The 21,316-nt window shown below is 40.1% G+C and overlaps 1 protein-coding gene across 6 annotated transcripts in view; it reads left to right on the forward strand.

The window, feature by feature from the left end:
- CTNNA2 (catenin alpha 2) overlaps positions 1-21,316 on the forward strand; it is a 988,991-nt gene that overhangs the window by 521,982 nt on the left and 445,693 nt on the right. The window contains exon 9 of one of the 6 annotated variants that reach the window (XM_025049498.1): positions 14,258-14,270. The exons of the other annotated variants lie outside the window; for them this stretch is intronic. Coding sequence (XP_024905266.1) covers positions 14,258-14,270 — 13 coding nt within the window. The remainder of the gene's footprint in view (positions 1-14,257; positions 14,271-21,316) is intronic. 6 annotated transcript variants of the gene reach the window in all.

A 21,316-nucleotide genomic window follows, 5' to 3' on the forward strand; every position in this document is an offset into this window, starting at 1 on the left:
GTGATATTCAGATTTTCTTGACATACCATGGAAAACTCCTATGGGGCATGCTGTGGTCTAACAAGAATGTGGATAAATTGAAACAGAAGGACCATCAACTCTCATTGGACCCCACTCTCTGTGTTTACAACTGACGAAATTGACACTCATATAGGACTTTGTTCCAAGATTGAGAGTACATAGAGATTAGGCAGAGGCCTTTTAATCAGCCATTTCTAATTGCTTTCCATGCCTGGCATAGGGCTATGGACATGGCAGTCACTCAATAAATGTTTGCTATTTGGGTGAGTGGGTTATTTAAAGGTATTTGTGCATTCTTTTATTCAACTGCTCGGAAGTTATGGCAATGATTTAAGGGTCATATTGTTCATGAGTCTTGATGGCAAGTAGGACAAAGGTAATTCTCTACCAATGACTTTCTATTCTAGGGCTTCAGTTTTTATTTTTCTGAGATGATCTTAAAGGCATCAATGTAGATTTATCTGTTTAAACAGGTTTTTGTAATTGATTGGTGGAAGGGTTGATTCGGGAGAGGAACCAGTGACATTTTGCCTTGGAGCAGTTATGTCCCATGTGCCTCAGTGATGGTCATCTTGGATAAAACTAATAACTTGAGTATGCAGTGTGAATCAAAAGCCGGCTCTTGATTTTTTCCACATGGTCCAACATGGCTAATGAAGGTATTTACTTTCTAGGGCATGTAGAGATCCAAAAGGTATGGATTGGATTTACAGAAAATGATGAGGGAAACTATTTCACAATTCTGATTTACTTTAAAAGTTAAGCTCTGCTTCATGAGCTATTCTAGGAAGTATTTATCTCAGGTTAAGTGAAAACAGCAGGCTCTCAAAAGACAAACCATTGAACACTGCACCAAAAGTCAAAAGTCTCTTGGATTAGAATTGCAGCTTTATCACTTACAGTTATGTGACCTTAAATAAGGCACATACCTTATCTGCACCTCAATTTATTAATATGTATAATGGGTTATAATTATTATTATTAACTTTATCCTCTTCACGTGGTTTTTGAGAATGAGACAATGTGGGTGAAATTTTTGAAAACAGTATGGTACTATATGAGTCTAGGGAATTATTATTAATACCTATCAGAACCACACAGCAATAAAAAATGGTTATACTGGGAGGTAGCTTTCCATGGTAGGAGTCTTAGAATCACTGAAAGTGTTGGAAAAGATCAGTGAAAACCTGTAACAACTCCTTCATTTTGAACTGATGTCCAGTGGAGTTTAATTGATTCTTTCAGGGTCCCTTGCACAATGGCAAAACTAAAAATTGGGACCTCCGCCTTTTCATGACATGTTCCTTCTTGAGCACCAGGTTGAATTTATTGAAGGCAACCTACAAGGAAGGTGAACATATAATTCTAAAGTGAAAATGCAGTCATGATAAACCAACCTGTAGAAGTTTCTTGAATATCCAGTATACAGTCAACCTGGCGTCAGGTCCACTGGGAAATAAGTTTTGCCCCTGCCCTGAAGTTGCTGTTAGTCTATGAAGAAGATCAGACATGCCCCTAGGAAAGATAGCGATGACAATAATGGAGTCTAAGCTGCACACTAAATAAAGTACAGTTGGGTAGTAAAGCAGGGAGTCATCACAGAGAGAGTGCTAGGGCAGGAACATTCAATTCTCAAACTCACAACTTTGGGCGAATGACTTAATACTCCAATCATCCATGATTATAGGACACTTGATAAATTAACACTTTGCCAAACTCATGTCTTACAAGGAATTCAATGAGTCTGGTTTGGGGCTGAGAATCAATTAAATCAATTTCGCTCTTGCTCGCTCTCTCGCTCTCTCTCTCTCCCCCTCCCTCCCTCCCCCTCTCTTCTTCCCTTCCTCCCTCTCTCCCTCCCTCTCTCTCTCTCTAGCTCTCTTTTCCCACAGTTTCTAAGTAATCTCTATTTGCAGGTATGTTTAGGAAATACTTATTTAACTGATATAATCTAACTGAGCCTATATTTTCCCCCTGAAAATTGTAGGGCTGACTTAAACAGCAGTGATTTTCAAATTGTGTCCAGTGTTGATCTGTTTTGCATACTGGTTTTCTACATACATCTTCCTTTATGGAAAGTGGCCCAAAGTTTTGCCCTCCATGCTTGGCAGAGGGCTGTGGATACAGCCTGCACCCAATAAACATCTACCTTAAGAGTGTGTGAATTATAGATAATTATGTAATGGTGATTGGATAGTTATAGTATAGGAATAGCCATAGATATCTATGTGTGTGTGTGAGAAGAGGTAATACAGTACCTGCCTTTGGATGCTTTACAACGACATTCAAGAGTGAAGACTCACATGCTAAGAGTGGTTGGAAGATGCAAGGAGAACATTTCTATTAGCTTCTTGAGTAGACTCTGAAGTCAGCTTATCAGCCACAGTGTTTCCTATCATCCAGGAAGACAAATCTCTGCACTGTGCCTATGGGAACCAAATAAAAGCTAGTCAGCTTCAAATGAGACATTCTCCATTCTACCATCTCTGAGTTTTTGGGGAAAGGTCAGCTTGCCCTCGTCCACTCTCCAGTCAGCCCTCCCATGTGAGAACAGGGAGAGAATTCCTGCTTTCGACTTAATTACTGGCTGCAATTGCCTTTAACTTCTATGGGAGCCTACCACTGGGCTTTAACACATTCAGTTCCCAGGCATTGCTTATTTTACTTGACGTTGTCTGTAGAATATGAAGGGACTAAGTGATCCCTATAACATTCCTGAGAGAAAACAGTGCAGTGGAACAGGTGTAAGTGCTAAACAGAATGGAGAAAGACGTGTTATGATTTCAGAGATGATCAGAATGGACTGTGGAAGTAAGAAAAGGGTAAGGGTAAGAAAGTACATCCAGAACTTGTCCTTGAAAAGGAGGAGTAGCATTAGAATTGTTAGAGGCATAGTAATAAATACTCCATGTAGCAGGATTTGAAAGAAGGCCGAGAGACATTAAGAAGACATGATATTCAAAAGGAGTGTTTTTGGAAACTGATCAGGGCATAGTTGAACTAAATTGGTACCTCTGAATATCTGCAGAATATGCTAGTGAACAATGGCTCCTCAAATCTGATCTTCTCATTTATTGTTCAGTATATATTGGCCTTGCCCTCCTTTCTCTCCTATTTTTATGACAAAAGTACTCATAATAGACCTTGCAAAGAGCTTTGAAGCCTGACAGTGAAACAAGCATTTGCGAAATAACCACCCAGAGAAATAAAAATAGGATTTCACAAGGATATTATTGAATTCCTCTTTTCGTTAGACATTTACATGGGACCTGCAGCAGTAGGGGGCTTGTGATGATGGATAGCTTTTCCATTATTCTAGTTAAATAAATAAATCATCAGAGGGGGGAAAAAAAAAGATGGTACAGAATCTTAACAGGCTAATCATCTGAATTCAGGACTTGAAGTAGGCAAAAGTAGGCCCCAAGTTGGGCACACTTATTTATATTTGGACCCTGACCAAGGACCCACAGATCAGCGGTGACTCTGATCCTTCTTTACATGCCGAGACAGATGTTTTTAAGACAGGCTGGTTGGTGAATTAGATGGCAAGGAAGCAGGCTCAGTGCTTTTCGTAAGTTCCCATGTCCTCTGCCTCTTACTTCCATCCACATGTCTTTTTAGGTTTTTGTTTAGAACCAGCCACACCATGAGAATCAGCCTTGCCCTTGGCAGGAAACATGTCACTGAGAAGAGTCTTGGTGAATTATCATTTTCCATTTTGAGCCTTGTGCCCAGATCTACGTCCATATTCTGTCTCTACATTTCTCAGTTTAAACCTTCTATTTCTGATTAAAATTGTCCAGAGCATCCAGTCCCAGGAGCCATCTTTGGGTCATAGTTATATCCTAAGGACAATGTGAACTAAACATACACCTCATATCATTGAATCCTCTTCATAATCTGGAGATATTATTGTCCTCATTTTACCAGTGAAGACATTGAATTGCTGAGACCCTAAGCTCATTTTCCCAAGTTCATATGTCAAAAAAGAGACTCTTAAAAGTCAAGAAAGAATATCTGGGATCTATACCCCAATATAACCCAGATATAACTTCATATTCTTTATAACATGTACACTCCATTAAATATCTTCCCATTTTTTTTCCCAGTTGACTGAAGGCCCCCTCTATTCTTCCTCTGAATAAATATGCAATTGTTAAGGGTCGCTGAAAGACCCCTCAAGTTTTGGACATAGTAAGAGAGGATCAGGAGCATGTCAAGGTCAATGATAATTTTGTGGAGGAAGTTAAGCAGAAGAATGAACAGACTTGGAAATCAAATGGAGGAGCTTAGAGGACTGGTAGCCAAGGCAGAGGTGAAAATTAGCATGGCCTATTCAAGAGACAATCAGTGCTGATTTGCAAGCTCTGAAGAGAATACCAGGACCATTTCATACATTTAACAAAATGTTTTTTGGAAAGAACATCAGTGAACCAGTTTGGATGAGAACCAAGTCTACGTTTTGTCTGAAATGATTGAAATAGAGCAAATCTGGGCATCAACATTTTTGAATTTTAGATCTGGTATCGTTTGGCTCAAATGACACTCTGCAGTAGAGGAAGCTGAAGTGTCAAGAGGGAATTGAGCTGCCCTGTGTCACTCAGGGTAACAAGGCTGAGCTAAATCTCAGGCTCCAGTTCTCAATCCACTGACAGCTCCACTGCACCACAGGGCCCTCTCCATACGGAATCTAAGCAGCACTGATAACATTCTTGGCTTGGGGACTGGCCAAAGAAGACATGTGACTGGAACTGTCCCTGATGGAAAGATTTAAATGAGCCTGTAGACAGTTCTTAGTAAGGGCAGATCACTTTTACCAGATCATTTCATAGTCTGTACCAAGGTTAGTAACTCATGGGACTAACCATTTAATCTTTTGCAGGAACAGCAACTCTAAGGCACACATGTAGCCTCTGTCATTTCGTGCATAGAACAGGTGTTACTATCTAGACCCTTCAGTTTCCCCTGTTAGCTCTGAGTGGTAAAAGAAGGCTTCTAATTAGAGCCCTCAGGAAATTAGCTTCATTCAGTTGGAATTGGCATGTGAGATGAAACCCATTTGCCATTTCTGCTCTATTGTCTGGTGTGGAAGTTGGAAATATTTATCTGATAATCTCCACACAAATTAATTCTCATGTGTGTCACCATCCCCAGCCTCTGCAACCTGCCACCTAGGAAATCTATGTGAATGGCAAAGTAAAATCCACATACAGGCCCACAATACCCCACGTGATAGAAAGCCATCACACATCTACTAAATGGGAATTCCCAAAGGGCTGCTCACTTTTGTAGAAAATAAAAGTGATGATTGGAAAGTGCTTAGTACTATAACTTCTCCACAGTGAGCCATCTAAAAATCTTAGCTCCTTGTTCTGCCTGACACAGAGATTTGTCTGTCCTCCTATTTAGACTTTTCCCCTGTGTAGAGTTGTGCTGATTTTGCTTCTGCCTCTTTGCCTTAAGTTTTACATTTTTTCTGGGTTGTTTTCTCTTTTTTTTCTTTCTTTTTTCCTTTTATTTATATAACTCTATTTATTTTCAAGAAGAAAAATGTAATCGTTTTCACATAAGGTAAGGCATCAGACTATTTGAAAAATCTTAAATCATGGTATCTTGTCGATGGTGCAGATTTAGTATTTCATGAATGTTTGATTGTGTGGATGGTTATATAGATAGAGGTTTTTAAAAAGGCTCTTTAAAAGCGTTATTTTTTGTCTCCTTCTTCACCCTAAGATCAAACATGTGCATAAAGCAAACTTAGAGAGGAATCTTGACAGAGAGACCCCCTTTCCTCTTCTCTCTGGCCCATTTTCTCGCTTCTCCTGGTTCCTAATCCCCTACCTAATCCCCTTATGTTCATTCATTCCCACACTCTCTCTTTTTACTCCTTCTTAGTCTCTCTTCTTCTCTCCTCCCTTGATTCTGTTTTGCTCTCTCTTCTCCTTTCTTCATTCCTTCTTCCTGGACCTCCCCTGTCTACCACCTCAGAGGCTGTTCTTTGGTGCCTACCATTTCCCTCAGGGCTTGATTAAATTCGTATGTAAATTCTCCCTGTGATGCATTCTTTCTCTTATATTTCAGTAGTCACATCTAAATGTGATGAGAGAGACTTGCAAAGAGAGAATAGACTGTTGGAAGAAGCCAGACAGGCCTAGGAAAGCCACGTGGGGAGGAGGAGGTGTAGGAACGGGAGTCCTGTCTTGTGTTTCCTTCACCTCTTCCCCTTTAACCGCCGCTCTTAGTCACAAGTGTGGGTCACTGCTATGATTCATCAGTGTCATTGTCCCTGGCCTCTTCTGACCAAAGCCAGGAAAGAGTCTTTAAAAAAACTAAAATGAGGATTAGATTCCAGTCTTTGGCAAGGCTGACCTTGCAAATTAGCCAGGCGAACATATTTATATTTTAATTTAGAGAGCCCTGGACAGGGGTATCTGTCCCCAAATCCAACATTATAGCCAGTCTTTTTTTTACCAGGACTATTTATTACTTTAGATGGAAAGCTCTTTTTTGGTCTCTATAGGAAGCTGCAAAGAACAGATCGTTAAATATTAGCTTCATGTATGCTTGTTATTAGCTAAACTCCTTAGCTCACTGTCCTGAGAGAGAGATAGGGGGAGAGGGTGTGTGGAGAGAAACTCTACTATGCGTTTTGGAGCAGGAAACGATACCTTTAGAACTAGATATGGAAGCTATGCGTTTTGGAGCAGGAAACGATACCTTTAGAACTAGATATGGAAGCTGACATGAAAGTGGCTAACACTATGGACTGACTTTACTAGCTTCAAAATGATTAGTCCTGCAACTAGCCAGCATAATAGAATTACAAATCTGTATAGACAGAGGTGTGCCCAAAAGCTAGGTGACAGCCAAGCTTACATATGTGAATAATTATTTGGAAGAGATTCAACACAGAATGTTTAAATATTGGACTCAGTCTCCCATCTTCTTCTTCCTACCCCTGAAGAACAAGAATAGATAAAAAAGTAGAAGTCCATGACTGCAAATTAGCTGTTGAGATGGTTCTCTTGCTGGAGTGATTTTCAAAGGAGATTGTACTCGAGGGAGACAGAGTCAAGACATTAATGCTAAATATGTCATTTTGACCATTTACTGAAATTCAACTCTCTGGAACTTTAGGCTGTCAATTAGTGTGGAACTCACTGGGATCATTAGCCCAAGAGAGGGATATTTTATTGGGAGTAAGGAACAGCTATTCTTCGCTTACTATGGTATCTGTGTGAGAGTTCTTATTGGTCAAAAATCTCTTAAGTCATTGATTTCTTGAAATGTCAGTTATATGCAGTGATATGTTTTGCAAACTTTTGGAATCTGGCAACTGTCATAGTGCTCTTTGCTCAATGGTTTTGAATATAATATGATGATGAAAGTAGCCAAATTCTCTTCTGGGGCAGTGATCAAAAAGATAGGTTTGGGGTGGGGGAAGGAAGCTATAGAAAAAAAGTAAACCTCAAGATATCAACTACTAGCAAATATTATAGTTGGGTCTGAAGTTTGTTTGCTGATGCAAAGGCCACAGAATATAGAATACAGAATACAGAAGCCTGGTGCTTCAGTCACAGAAAGGGATCTAATTGCATTTTCTCCAAATGGATTTCTACTCATTTGAGTGACTAGTGTTAGATAGTTCTCAGCTTGGTACAGTGAAAGGCACTCAGGGCTTGTAGTCAGCAAGGCTGAGGTCTGCAGGAGGATTGCCAGAACTGGCCTTGTGAGCTCATTGTAGTTCCTCCCCTCTCTGGGACACAGCTTTTCAGAGAATAAGATCAAGATAATGATGTTTGATCTCTGCCACACAGGGTGTTTTAAAGCAATGTAAGTTAAGAGATGGGGAAATAATGGACCAAAGTTACAGTTCTGTGCATGTGTTTATAATGTGTAGCCAATTCTAAGCATCAGAAATGTTATAGAAAATGGTGCCAGTAAAACCCACAAAGATCAGAAGTCCAAGTACCAGGAACAATCTGCTGAATATAAATGGTTTCCTTTTCACGTTTTCTTTTACTGTATTTCAGGTAGTCCTGAGGCTATATCTTCTGTAATGTTTCTATTCCATCTACATGGTTCCAGAAGTGATTTCCCAAAACTGCTGATCCATAGGTAGTTCAGTCTTGGACATGAGACCAGGCTTAGGAATCATCGCCAAGTTATTTAAACACGGGAAAGGAGAATATCTCAAAGCCCACTCATGTACTTCACTTTCATGCGTTTCTCCTAGGAATTGCCTACAAAAGGATATAGATGTGCTAAACTCTTCCTTAATGTAACCTATGAATGAGGATGTTTAGGGCAATTGAAGACAGAATAAACAACATGATGCAAAGAAATTGTGAATTTTCTTCTAAGTGTTGTCAGTTCATGTCAAGATGTCATTACAAGATGGGATTTAATGTGCAAGAGGTTTTTGGAGACACTCCTGTAAATGATAAACAGGAAGAGCAGGTGAAGTTTGGGATGACCTCAGACCATGATGCAGGTCTGACATCTATGGATGGACAGAAGGAAGAAAGGAGTATTATATAGGAAAAGCCATGAATTTCAGTGCAATTCTAAGAGTCTCAGCTAGGCTTATGTCGAGTCCCTGAACAAAGTCCATTAGAGTGTCCTGCACTGGGCAGAAGTGGCTCTAATACCTCTACTGTGCTCAGTGGCCTCTGTGTAAATGCCGTGGTGGCTTCAAAAGAGTGGCAGCTGGAGGCTGTCAGTCCATATTGTTGTTTACAGCAGCTTCTTCTAATGGGAGATCTGAGTAAGGACCTCCATAATCACCACAGATATTACTGATACCTCCCATTCTGCACCTCTGGGCCCTGTGTTGTCACTTCCATGCACCTTTAGTGCCCTTGCTCGGTGCTCAGGCTACCTACCTATTCAGTTACCCAATAGACTGAACATTGACCAAATACTCTAGGCTGGATTTTTGCTAAATGTCAGACACTGTGCTAACTGCTACATGGATAATACCATCTTATCCTTACCACAACCTCCCAGTGGAATTACTATGAAAATCTTCATTTAGCAGATAAAACTCGCAGGATAAATAACTTGTTCAGAGCCACATAACCGTAAGTGGAGGTACTTCCATTCAAACCCGGGCTGGCCCGGTCCCTTTACTGCTCTGTTGCACTTCCACCCATTCAGTGCACATCTCTCAAGCATCTCTGGTAGTGCGGGTACCATACTAGGTTCTGGGGATTTTGTGATTCTCTGGTGGACCGTTGCTCTCAAGGAGCTTATTCTGGAGATAGAACTGAGATCTAAATAAAAAATTTATAATGTAGCTCAGTGTGAGAAATGCCCAGAAGACTGAGATAAACTAGGATTCAGCCTTGAATGATAAGAGGAGATCCAACTGATTAAAAGGAGAAAAATCTACATAGATCAAAGAGAATTTGCCAAGTCATTATTATGCCAGAGAGAATCCATGGTCCTTTCATTTCTTCAGACGTCTTTCCATTCAGTTCAGTGTTGCAACCAAGCTCTGCTATTCTAAGATAAGATCTGGTTGTCTGTCAAGCTTATGTTTATTAAAACAGCCATTTTAAACCATTATGTTGCATGGAGATCAGTTAGTTCAAGTAATTACTACAAATAAAGTCTGGACATTTCTGAAAGCTTTACTATTTCTATAAATTGGGATGCATTCAAGGTGAATCCATTATAGAGTAGTCTGTATATAGTCTGACTATTTTTCATGAGTGAGAGAGAAAGAGTTACGACTAACACCCTAGGAGTTGCAGTGGGGAGTGTCTCCCACTTTCCTACATGGGTAACATCTGCTGTATCTATATCAATGGGATGAAATGGTAGAAGACCACTGCAGTAAAGAGTTAAAAACCATGTGAACACAAAACATGCATATAAAAGTAGAAAAAGACTAAATGGAAAGCAACACAATCAACCCATGATGGTGAGTGTCTCTGAATGAATGACGGAGAAGGGACCGGGACCTAGAATGGGGAAAGAGAGGACTTTAATGCTAAACAAGTATGTTAACAAACAGCAATTCTGACTTGGGATCCATGTTTGTTGTGTTATTTCTTATATTCTTTGGTGTTTTCTGGATTTTCCAATATAAAATGACTTTTTAAAATATTAATGGAAAGAGGGAAAATGCACGAAGCCCATATGAATAAGGGATGAAGATGAGGTTCACAAGACTGGGCCAACCCTGGGAAAATGGACCAATTCACCTTGTGATTAAAAAATAATAATGATGAATCTATCTGTGAAAGAAAGTTTCATAGGCCTATATAAAAAAAAGAATACAATTAAAATTGGTGAAATCTGAAAAAGAAAGATACATAGTTTAGTTTATTATATTGTACCAGAGTCATTTTCTGGTTTTGACCATGTATTGTGGTACATAAGATGTTCTCACTGAGGGGAGCTGGGTGAATGAACACAGGAACTCACTGTGCTAGTTTTGCAATTTCTTGTGGGTTTAATATTTTTCAATGAAAAAGTTTGAAAATGGTAATGATGGGATAAAATGTTATTCACTTACAAGAGATTCCCATTCTCAAAGAGGATGGCTGTCATCAATGCACCTTTGCTAAAGAGCACAACTCTCTATCAGTGGCAATCCAGGCATGGGATAGGATCTTCTAGGACAGCCCACAGATCTCGTTGCATGGGTTTTAGCCAACCATCTCCAATTCTAGGCCCCATTATTATTAAAGCACTTATAGTACATGTATTTACTCACTTGTTCTTAAACACACTTAAGTCTTCATGAGTAGTCCGTCCAACAGATACCTTCTACAACTCATAAAAATAATTTTTCTGCAGTTAATTTGATTATATGATTGACTGATGTGTCTTATATTGTGGTGGTTGTGGAATAAAAGAAGGCTCACCATTTGTCATTAGTTGAAACAAATTACAGGAAGAAGAATACACAGACTGCTACTGACGGCTTCGTGCTGCCAGCCTTATATGAAAACCCAGGGATGTTTCTGCATGTAGATTGAGGTGGAGGTGTTTGATAGTCAGGGCTTTAAAGAGCGGTGGCTACAAGATGGGCCCCCACCTGTTTCAAGGCTCCTTTCATGGATTTTTCCTTCAGATTAACCTCAGTTAAAATGTAAATTGTACCTAGGGAGTACTAATTGATTCATTTATACATATTTATGATATGCTAGCCAAGAACAAAGTCTGGAAGCAATATAACTCCCTCTTGCAATGGGCAATGTTAAGATCTTAGCGTCGTCACTGCCTCATCATGAAGTAATTTTTTAAATCTATTTCAAGTAACAAGCAATTATTGGCAGCATAGGACATCCAGCAGTTAACGGGAATGGTAGAAAGAAGATAAGAGTTGATATCGGAACTCCTGTAGATAAAGATTTTGAGGGGAATAGAGATAGAATTGGCAGAATGTTGATAGTTATTGGGATTGCGTAATGGGTACATGGAGAGCTATTATTATAACATATTGCCATGTTTTCTGTTTTGTTTATATATTTGACATTTCCTACAGAAAAAAAGTTAAAGAAAAAAATAAGTAATTCTGTATCCTGCTATATTTTGAATGGCTACTAGATGCTATGGTAATTTTCAAAAAAGGTAAAATTATGACTCTCATATTTATAAAAATGACCACATACTCTTATGGCTTGAATTACGTCCCATCAAAAGATGTGTTGAAGTCCTCACCCCTGGTAACTGTGAATGTTACCTTGTTTGGAAAAAGAGCCTTTGCAGATAGAATCAAGTTAAGATGAGGTTATTAGGGCAGTCCCTAATCCAATATGACTAGTGTCCTTTTAGGAAGAGGAAATTTTAGACACAATGAAGATGCCATGTGAAGACACAGATACATAGACACAGAGGGAAGCTGGCCATGTGACTTTGGAGGAAGGAATTGGAGTGATGCTGCCACAGCCAAGGAGTGCCTGGGGCTGCCAGAGGTAGAAGAGGTGAAGAAGAATCCTTCCCTGGAGGCTTCTGAGGGAACGTGGCCCTGCCAACATCTTGATTTAGGACTTCTGTCCTCCAGAACTATGAGAGAATAAATTTCTGTTGTTATAAGCCACTCATGCTTTCGTACTTTGTTATAGCAGCCCTAGGAAACTAATTCGCATGTTAAAGATATTATTTATGTTATTAATGTGGAAGGAAACTGGTAAGGTGTTATGACCAATTTAAAGAAGTCAAAAAAGTACAAATTTATATAAAGTAAAGAAATGTTGAAGTGAACGTGCAAATGAAGGAAAAATTAGCTTCTTCCACAGAGGGGCAGGCAAGTCAATTTGAATCTCTACTGGAAGAACATCATTTGCCTGTGCATAGACAAAAATTATTTGTCATTGCTCTAAGTTCAACTACAGTTTATAGAGTTGAAACACCTTAAGGGGTGCCTTCTAGACCATCGGTCCCCAACGTTTTTGGCACCAGGAACTAGTGCTCCTATGAGAATCTAATGCCTGATGACCTGAGGAAGAGCTGAGGCGATGATGCTCACTCACTGGCCCACCACTCACCTCCTGCTGTGCGGCCTGGTTCCTAACAGGTTGGGGACCCTTGCTCAAGACCATGAGCTGTTTTTGAATGAACCACAACCTTTTTTCTTATAAGACCAAAAAAATGTTTTTTAACCTTCAATACATTTTAAAAACGAAGAAAAGAAAATAAAAATAATAGAAATCGGACTTAAGACACTTTACTTACTGAATATGCAATATTTCAGAAAGTTAATTAACCACTCTGTGCCTCTCTTTCTTCATTTGTAAAATGGGAATAATACTAATAATGCTGGCTATTACGTTTGTAGTGAGGGTTAAATGAGATAATATATGCAAAGTACATGACAATGAGTGACTCGTAGTATTCAATAAATAACTTTCATTTTTGCTATTATTAGTTTAGAGAATGTTGGGAGAATTAACTGAGAGATTCAATAAAAGCTCTGTACATTGTCAACTATTATGCAACTGCGGCTTAACTCCACAATCAAATTACTAATGTAAGACTTCTTTTAAAATGAAAGTAAGGTGGAAAAATTATGGCTATAGTAGGATTATGTCTGTGAAAGCAGGGCTAGGAGAGAGACCCAGGAGTGAAGAGAAAAAGCGAGCAAGAGTAGAGACAGGGTGGAAGGAGGCAGGGCAGAGAGATTTGGACGAAGGTCAATTGATGGTTGCTCCAAAATTATGCTAAGTGCTGACCCTTCTCCAAATCCTTTGCTTGGTGTGATGACTGTTGTTATAGATGTAAAACCCAGTAATGACTCAGCTTTTAAACCTTCCTAATAGTTTTACAGGGAGTCCTTTAATCAACTCCAACTCCATTCATTTCACCCCAAGACCTCTCTTCAGAGGGTGAGCAGAGAAGTGGGGGGGATATTATTCAGATACACAAGAGAAATAAAATTAAGGCACATTCTTGCTTGGTTGCCTGTGCCATCCCATTTGTGAGGTCAGCCTGGTCTCTTTATTTCATTCAGAAAGCATTTTTGACAAAAAAGCAGTTACCACCAGTTTGCCTTTCCAGTTGTGCTTCAAAGCCATGTTTGTGTCATTTGCTTTGGGCCTGAAATTGTTCCTCTGATATCCTCCCTGAGGCAGTTTACAGACATTCTACAAAGAAATTAATTAAGTAGATTTTCCATTTGCACAGTTCTAATGAATAAATGATGTTCGTGTTTGTTTATCTGCTTTCTAATTATAACACAATTCAAAACATCTTGGTTTTCTGCAGCCAGACAATGTTATTGTCATGGTGGTGTTATTGCACTCTCATGGTGCAAGTAATGTTATTTTTTTAGATAGGTGCCAGGTGCAGTAGTCCATATTTACTATAGTGCGTTCTGTACATTTTTCTCTTTTCCTGTATTGCTTATCTGTACAAGAGCAGAAAGTTAAATATAATGTTCTGCTTTAAAGAGCCTGGGCGGATTTCACAGGCAGCCTGAGGATTTGTGGTCTGGTGCGGGGATCAGGCCTGTCTGATGCAGTTCATGCTAACAGATAGAAGCCAAGGCTAGGAACCTAGGCAGCAGGACCAAATCTCACTATTCCAAGCAGCCACCAGGCCAGGGATTGATAGATGCAGTCCTGGAAAGGAGGCAGATGTCTGAGGCTCAAAGGCCAGCAGGTCAGAAGCTCTGGAAGAGCAGCACACAGGAAGGAAAACTTGGGATAGGAGATGGAGTCTCTGCTTTCTCTGTTTAAGAGTTTTTGAGGTAGGCAGTCCAGATCCTAGGCATCTGCTATAGCCAGAGTTCAGAGGTCTGCAGAGGAATTCTGCCTTTGCCGAAGTGTGAGCAGAAGTGCCAGGTCTCTCATCTCTGTCCTCTTAGTGTGTAGGGCAGCATTGATATGCACTTTTGTCCTTGGCCAAGGAAGTATTGTGGTCTGTAACTCTGACCTCAGATAGGCATTTGAGTACCACTTACTTTAACAACTTATGGGCCTCCCATGGTGTGTCACCCATGGGACCAGGTGCTTACATCACACTCCTGCACCCAGGAATTTACAGTCTAAAATCCAGAGTGGCTTTGGGAGACTGCTGGCCTTAACTAATTACCTGCCTGCCTGGAAGGGGTGTATCCTGGCCTGCCTTAAGGTCAGATGCTGTGGATATTATTGCTTACCGAGTACTGAGATCACATTCCTTTTCTCCACATGTACACGCTATAACTCCAGGAGTGAAGGGTGGTGGTATAGAAATACTCACTGTCCATCTTAATTTTTAAGTTTTGTAACCCATACTAAAAAAAACAATGTGGTCTAGAAGAAAGAGGATTTTGAGATAGAGCAATCTGGAATATGAATCTCAAATATTTCCTTTCCTACTTGTGGGATGCTGGTCAGAAGACTTGACCTCCCTGGTCTCCATATCCTGCTCTGTACCTGGAAAGGTACTCCTGAGTTCTTCTGATGGAAATTGTAGCATTTAAGTTCTTGGGTGGTGCCTGGAGCTTAATAAATGGCAATATGCAGACTTGTGGGGGAGGATCAATACGGTGTAGTCACCGAGGATCTGGGGGACTTTGGTTCTGTGATTTCTGCTTTGAAATCTCCCTTCTCACTTTTCCCCAAACTGAGCTCCTGTGCAACTTTCTCCAAGCATCATAATCACCCTTTATCCTCACAACTAAAGTCCTTTTGTGTTTGTTTCCTATCCCATGTTTTACTTCTCAGGGATTTTCCTTCAGTGGACATTTTCATTCCTCCTATGTTATTTCCTGTTCTGTTCTTTGATGACTTTTTTTTTTTTTTTTTTTTTGGCCTGCACTCCTAGGCCCCTTGCAAAAAGTGGGATCAGTGATTTTCATACTCTTATTTTCTTTCACTCTGTTGATTAAAGTGTACATTGGCCACATACCGTGTTTATGACTGAGGTCACTACTTAGGTGGTAATAAAGTCTAATATAATTGGCTTTATTGCTTCTGCTTGACCACTCCACTGGACAAAGGGTCAGTCTAACACATAGGTACATGTTAATTATATTAAAGTGGTGGCACACCACTTCTGCTTCCCCATGACTTCCTCCCACCGTGTTTATTTTCTCTTTACTTAAGTAGACCTTCCTTTCTGGAAGGATGTACTCTAAGAACAACAAATACTGAATGTCTGCTCGTGCCAGGAATTGTGTTCGCTTCTGGAGTTACGGAGAAGTGAAAGTATGTCCCTCGTCCTTGAGAAGCTTGTAGTTTACCAAAGGAGACCAAGAATCACACAGAGATTATCTTAGTCTATCTGGGCTGCTGCAACAGAATACCACAAACTGGGCGGTTTGTAAACAACAGAAATCTATTTCTCACAGTTCTGCAGGCTAGGAAGTCCAAGATCAAAGCCCCAGCAGATTCCATGTCTGCTGAGGCCCTCTTCTTGGCTCACAGCCAGTAATCTCTTTGCCCTGTCCTCACATGGTGGGAGAAGGGGCAAGGGAGTTCTTTAGCTTCTTCTTATGAGGCCACCAATCCCACTCCCAAAGCTTCTGCCCTTATGACCTAAGCACCTCCCAAAAGCCCCACCTCCAAGTACCATCACATCAGAGGTTGTTTTAACATATTTTTAGGGAGACACAAACATTCAGTTTATAGCAGGGAATTAACATATAATCTGATCTATGTTCTGATAAGGCTGAATATAGGTATTTTGAGAAATTTACCCTATCCCGAGAGGGTAAGGTAAAAGGAAGGTTTGTTTCACTCCACACTGAGTCAGATTGAGAGAGAGGAGTTTTGTTCTGAGACAGACTGCTAGAGGCAAGTTATGGGCAACTGAATTTTGACTTAGTATAAAGATGAACTTTAAGTCTGTCAGAGTTGCTCAAATATAGAAGAAACTATTTCGGGAAGTGGTGAGTTCCCTGTCAAAGGAGATAATAAAATATTTGATGAGAACATTTTAAGAAGATTTATGAACTAAAAATGAATTAGCAAGGTGATCTTTAAATTCTCCTTGAATTCCTGAGAGACTGAGATTCACTGTGCTTGCCTGTAATGGGAAAGTTCCTTGGAGAAATGGGACCCTGTGGTCCTATTAACTAATAAGATGCTAGTTAAGCAAAGAACAGTAGGGAGGCATTCAGAGGTGATGGGACAGAATGAGCTAGGAGCTTAGACCCTGACCGATACTCAGATCTAGGACCTTGCATATGGGAATCTGCGGGGTGGATTTTGAAACACCCAGATCTCCTGCCTTGAACCTTTCTAAGTACTCTAGCCATTCGGATAAACTAGGGCACTTCCGTTGGAGTTCTTTTTGTTTTCTGACACTTGAACATTTCATTCCTGGATTGTTGGACAACAAAAGACTGTGAGAACAGTACCCCAGGCTCTGGAGTCTCATGCTGTTTTTCTGGGACACATGTTCCACTCCGATATGACTTGTTAAGGAGAAGGAATTAGTTGTGAGAGCTACAGGCCACTTCTGATGGCATATGGGCAGCATCAAAGTTAGTTTTGTGTCAGCCTTATGAAGGAGAGGATTAAGTGTGGAAAATACAGAAAAAAAAATATGAGATTCCACCTAGCACCCTGGAAGAGTGCCAGACCTTCAATCCTTGAACTCTATTAAAATGCATTAGTAAAAAAAAAAATGCATTAGTGTCACACTGCAGAAGAGGGACTAAACAATCAATTCACCCAGTGTCATCAGAGTGTCCTTAGAAAGACCTGAATCCGAATGACTCCTTTGCTTAAAATTATTGTTTTCCCTGATCACCTTCAATATGAACGTTAAAGTCCTCAGTGTGGACAATAAGTTAGTTAACAACTCTAGAGTCCTATTGCTTGGGGACATATGCTATTGTTGGACCAGTTATACAGCCTCTCTGTGTCTCAGTTTCCACATACGCTAAATGACAGTGGTTGTAATAGCACCCAGCTCATCAAACTGTTATGAAGACCAAATGTGTCAATATATAAATCAGCCATGTAGAACATGCCTGGCTTTCAAATGTTATCAGTAGAGAGTTTCTGCTCCACCCACCCACTCGCTGTGAACTTCTTGAAAACAGGAATCCTGTACTTTGTGTGGGCATCTCAGTACCCATTCCATGCAGGCTGATGTACAATATGCTTGAGGCTTAGGAGCACAGGCTCTACAGTTGGACGGCTTGAGTTTATAGTCCGGTTCCATCAGTGGACATCAGCACAGTGCTTAACTTCCTAATCCTTGGTTCTCTCGTCTGTGATATAAGGAGAATAAATGAGATAATACATGCAAAGCATTTAATTAAGCACAGAGCCTGGCATGAAAATTGTTAGCTAATATTAACATTAGAGATCAATAAGTGCTTGCATAGTAAATATTCAAAATGCTGTTGGAAAATAGTGTGTCCACTTTCTTTTTACCTCTCTCCCTCGCTGCCATGGTGGCCAGTCAGTTCCCTTCACCTGAGTTTCCATGTGACATATCTAGGGATGATGTGAGCAAATGCTTACTTCCTGGGAGGACTAGGAAGATAGATGTTCCTGTTTATAAAGTTGCACTGAGCGACCTGAGGAAAACTGCAAATGAAAAGTATTGTTCTCATCATGATTATTAATTGATCCCCCAACCACTCATCAGGTGGAATATGACTGATCCACAGGCCTCGGAGGAAGATTTATCACTTGCCTCCCTAAACCTATGGATGTGCCTTTCATTAAATGCAATTATCTCCCAGCAAATGCATCTCAAGTCCACCGCCTCTTACTCAAAGAAATCATTAAACCTCTTTGCAGCAAGGAGCCGTCAAAAGCCACCTGATGAAAAATGGCCATAGATTGGTATTTGGGTTTAATTATACAATATCTGCTCTTGAGAGTTTCGAGGATGCTGTTCTGTTCTCTTCGTTGCCTCAGCTTATTTATTATTCTCAGTTGCTGGTCTCTGGAATACCCTGTGCATCTGAGATACTGTCCTGAACTACCACAACAGCCATAGAGCAACAAAGTGCCATCGCATAGCCCCTCAGGTACCCCGTCAAGATGAACTACAGTTAACAAAGCCTCATTCTCCAGCGGCCCAATCTTTGATTCCATGTGCTGATGCTGAATGGATGTGAAAGCTGTCTGTGTTCTGTGACTTAACATGCAGGTGTCCTTCCTCAGTGAGTGTTCCCCAGGGATATACTCCATATTTATTCACAAGCCAGATGAGCATTAGCAAAGGGCAGTGAAATGTCTTCTTGAGTAATTTTGGGTAGGAGATAGATTTCATATCACATAAAATATATTCTTCTATTCCCCTTTCAAGAAGAAGCTGGCAATAAAAACAAGAAGTAGAAACATCAAAACTAAGGCAGCACCAAGTGTGATTTGAAACCGCTTGGGGGAGGGATCACATGATTGCAGTGAAAAGTTCTATTTTGCCATATACTTGAGTGAAAAAAATCACTTCCAAAGACCCAAGAACTACTCAAATATTACATTTTGCTTGATGAAGAGAATTTAGATTTAAAAATGTATCAGAATGGTACTTAAAGCAGTCAATCTCTAATTTAGTAGCGTTAACAATTGTATGAAGTATTTAGGGCAAGGAGTCTCACCTCCAGTTGACAGATGAGGAGACTGAAGGCAAAAGACATCCTGCTCCCGACGTTCTTTCCACTCGATGATGATGATTCTTTATTTTTGCACCACACAGTTTTTTAGCTTTAACTCAAGTATTTCATACTTATAAAAATATTAGAAATCTTGATGTATATAGACAAAATGAGACAGTAGCGATGTTAACGCAGCAAATTATGGATCTATGCACCAAAATTTTAAAAATTTGAATGAGAAGTTGAAATTGTAAGAGGTAAAAGATTTCTAATGGGACTCCCAGGAGAGGCATCGTGAATGTCCCTTAGATTCACCTGGTAAAGAAACAGCCTCCTCCTCAACAATCCCAGAGGGATCCATAGAACTTGTGAGTTTATGAAAATTTAAAAAATTAAGAAGTGAAACCCATACTATGTAAGTTACTAATGACTAACAAGTATATGTACAAGGAAGCAATACCTTATCACAACAGTATACTTCTGGAGCTGTTCACCAATCATTACTTTCTAAATCATCACTAGAACACTTGCAGAGCAATGTAGAGGATCTTTTATTCCTGTTTGGGACCAAGCAATCTCTTATTCTCCATTTGTCCTGACTCTTTTTATCTGACTCCCATTGTTATTTCTAAATTTAACTCTCATCACTTATTAATCCAGGAAGGTTTGTCTCCCTATCTGCAGTTGATCAATAGTCCTGAGATATTTTTCCTTAACCACACAGTCTTTGTTAACTGCATTACTATTGTTTTATTCATTTGTTTCTCAGTCATTCCTTCACTCATCCTAAAAATATTTTTAGAATACATACTCCATGTCAGGGTTTTCTATGCTTGGCACTATGAACATTTTGAGCTAAATAATTCTTTGTTGTGGGAGACTATGCATTTTAGGATGTGTAGCAGCATCGCTTGCCTTTACCCATTAGATGTCAGTAACACTTCTCTCAGCTGTGACAATGAAAGATGTCTTCAGACATTGCCAAGTATCCCCTGGGGGACAAAATCACCCCTGGTTAAAAGCCACTGATCTGTGCCAATCACCCTTCTAGGCACTGTGGATACAGGAATGAACACAATTTCAAAATTGTACAAGTGCATACATTATATAATGTTGACATAAGAAAATCTCCTTGGTTACTATCCTAAGTTTCTTGCCTGAGATGAATGATCTATGTAAAAGCATCTGCACGCAAGGAAGATATTTACAGACCCACAAGACTGTAGATGGCAGCAAAATACATTCCTGAGTTGAATGCTCCCTAGAAGATCCTTCTTGTCTACCCTCAAAGCATTCTTTCTCCATAGTCATTCATGCATTCATCCATTCATCGAACAAGTATTTATTGATATTCCACTGGGTCCCAAGCATGTTGTTATATTTGATTCCTTTTCTCACTCTGATTAGTGTTACCCATAAACCTCCATCACTAGCCACTACTGGGAGAGATTAAAAGCTATTCATTTACAGCATCATGCTGCCTCCCAGTGCATTTCTGTTAAACTACCCTGTGCTCAGTCCATAGAGAATACTATCTAGGGACTCACTATCCAATTAAGCAAGAAATTAGTGCCTATCCTTTGGGCATACTCAAAGGAAAATGATGGGATGTGTCCTTCATTTGACCATGCACCATTTTGGAGGTTGGGGCATCTTGTTTCAGAAGCACTGGGAGCTCTTTCCCAGCAGATCGAGGTCTACAAGAGAGAGGGCTGTTGTCCATGGTAGTTGCCATAAAGGCCCATAGTTGTTGATGTCAAATGTATATAACTTTAGATAAAGGGTTTCTTTTTTCCTCCAAAATTCTTCATTTGCAACTCACATGCTCTAACCTTGGTCTTAGTTGCTGTGGTGGATTAAGGTTTCTGCAATTTCTTTGCCACTTTGTCTGTTGAAAAGTGGAGTCTGCCCCGATCTCCTGTTGAATCTCTTGGTTTGTACTGATAGATTGTGGCAGATGTAAGTTGCGTACTTTCCAAGGTCAGACCTGAAGAAATTTTTAGCTGCTACTTTCACTGCTTTGGGATACTTCCTCTCAGAATCCAGCTTACATGCTATGAAAACCTCAAGTCATACAAAGGAGAGCTGAGGCTCTCCGATTGACAGTCCTAGCCGAATCCTCAGACAACAGTGAGCCCCATCTGACAGCCGTGTGAGTGAGGCCATTTTGGATCCTCCATTATACTAGTGCCCTAGTGAATGCATACCATGTGGAACACAGATGAACTGTCCTTGCTAAGCTGTAACCAAGTTGCAGAATTGCAAACAAATTAATAATGATTTTTGTGGTAA

The sequence above is a fragment of the Pteropus alecto genome, unplaced genomic scaffold (assembly GCF_000325575.1).
Source record: "Pteropus alecto unplaced genomic scaffold, ASM32557v1 scaffold100, whole genome shotgun sequence".
In the NCBI taxonomy this organism is placed as follows: domain Eukaryota; kingdom Metazoa; phylum Chordata; class Mammalia; order Chiroptera; family Pteropodidae; genus Pteropus; species Pteropus alecto.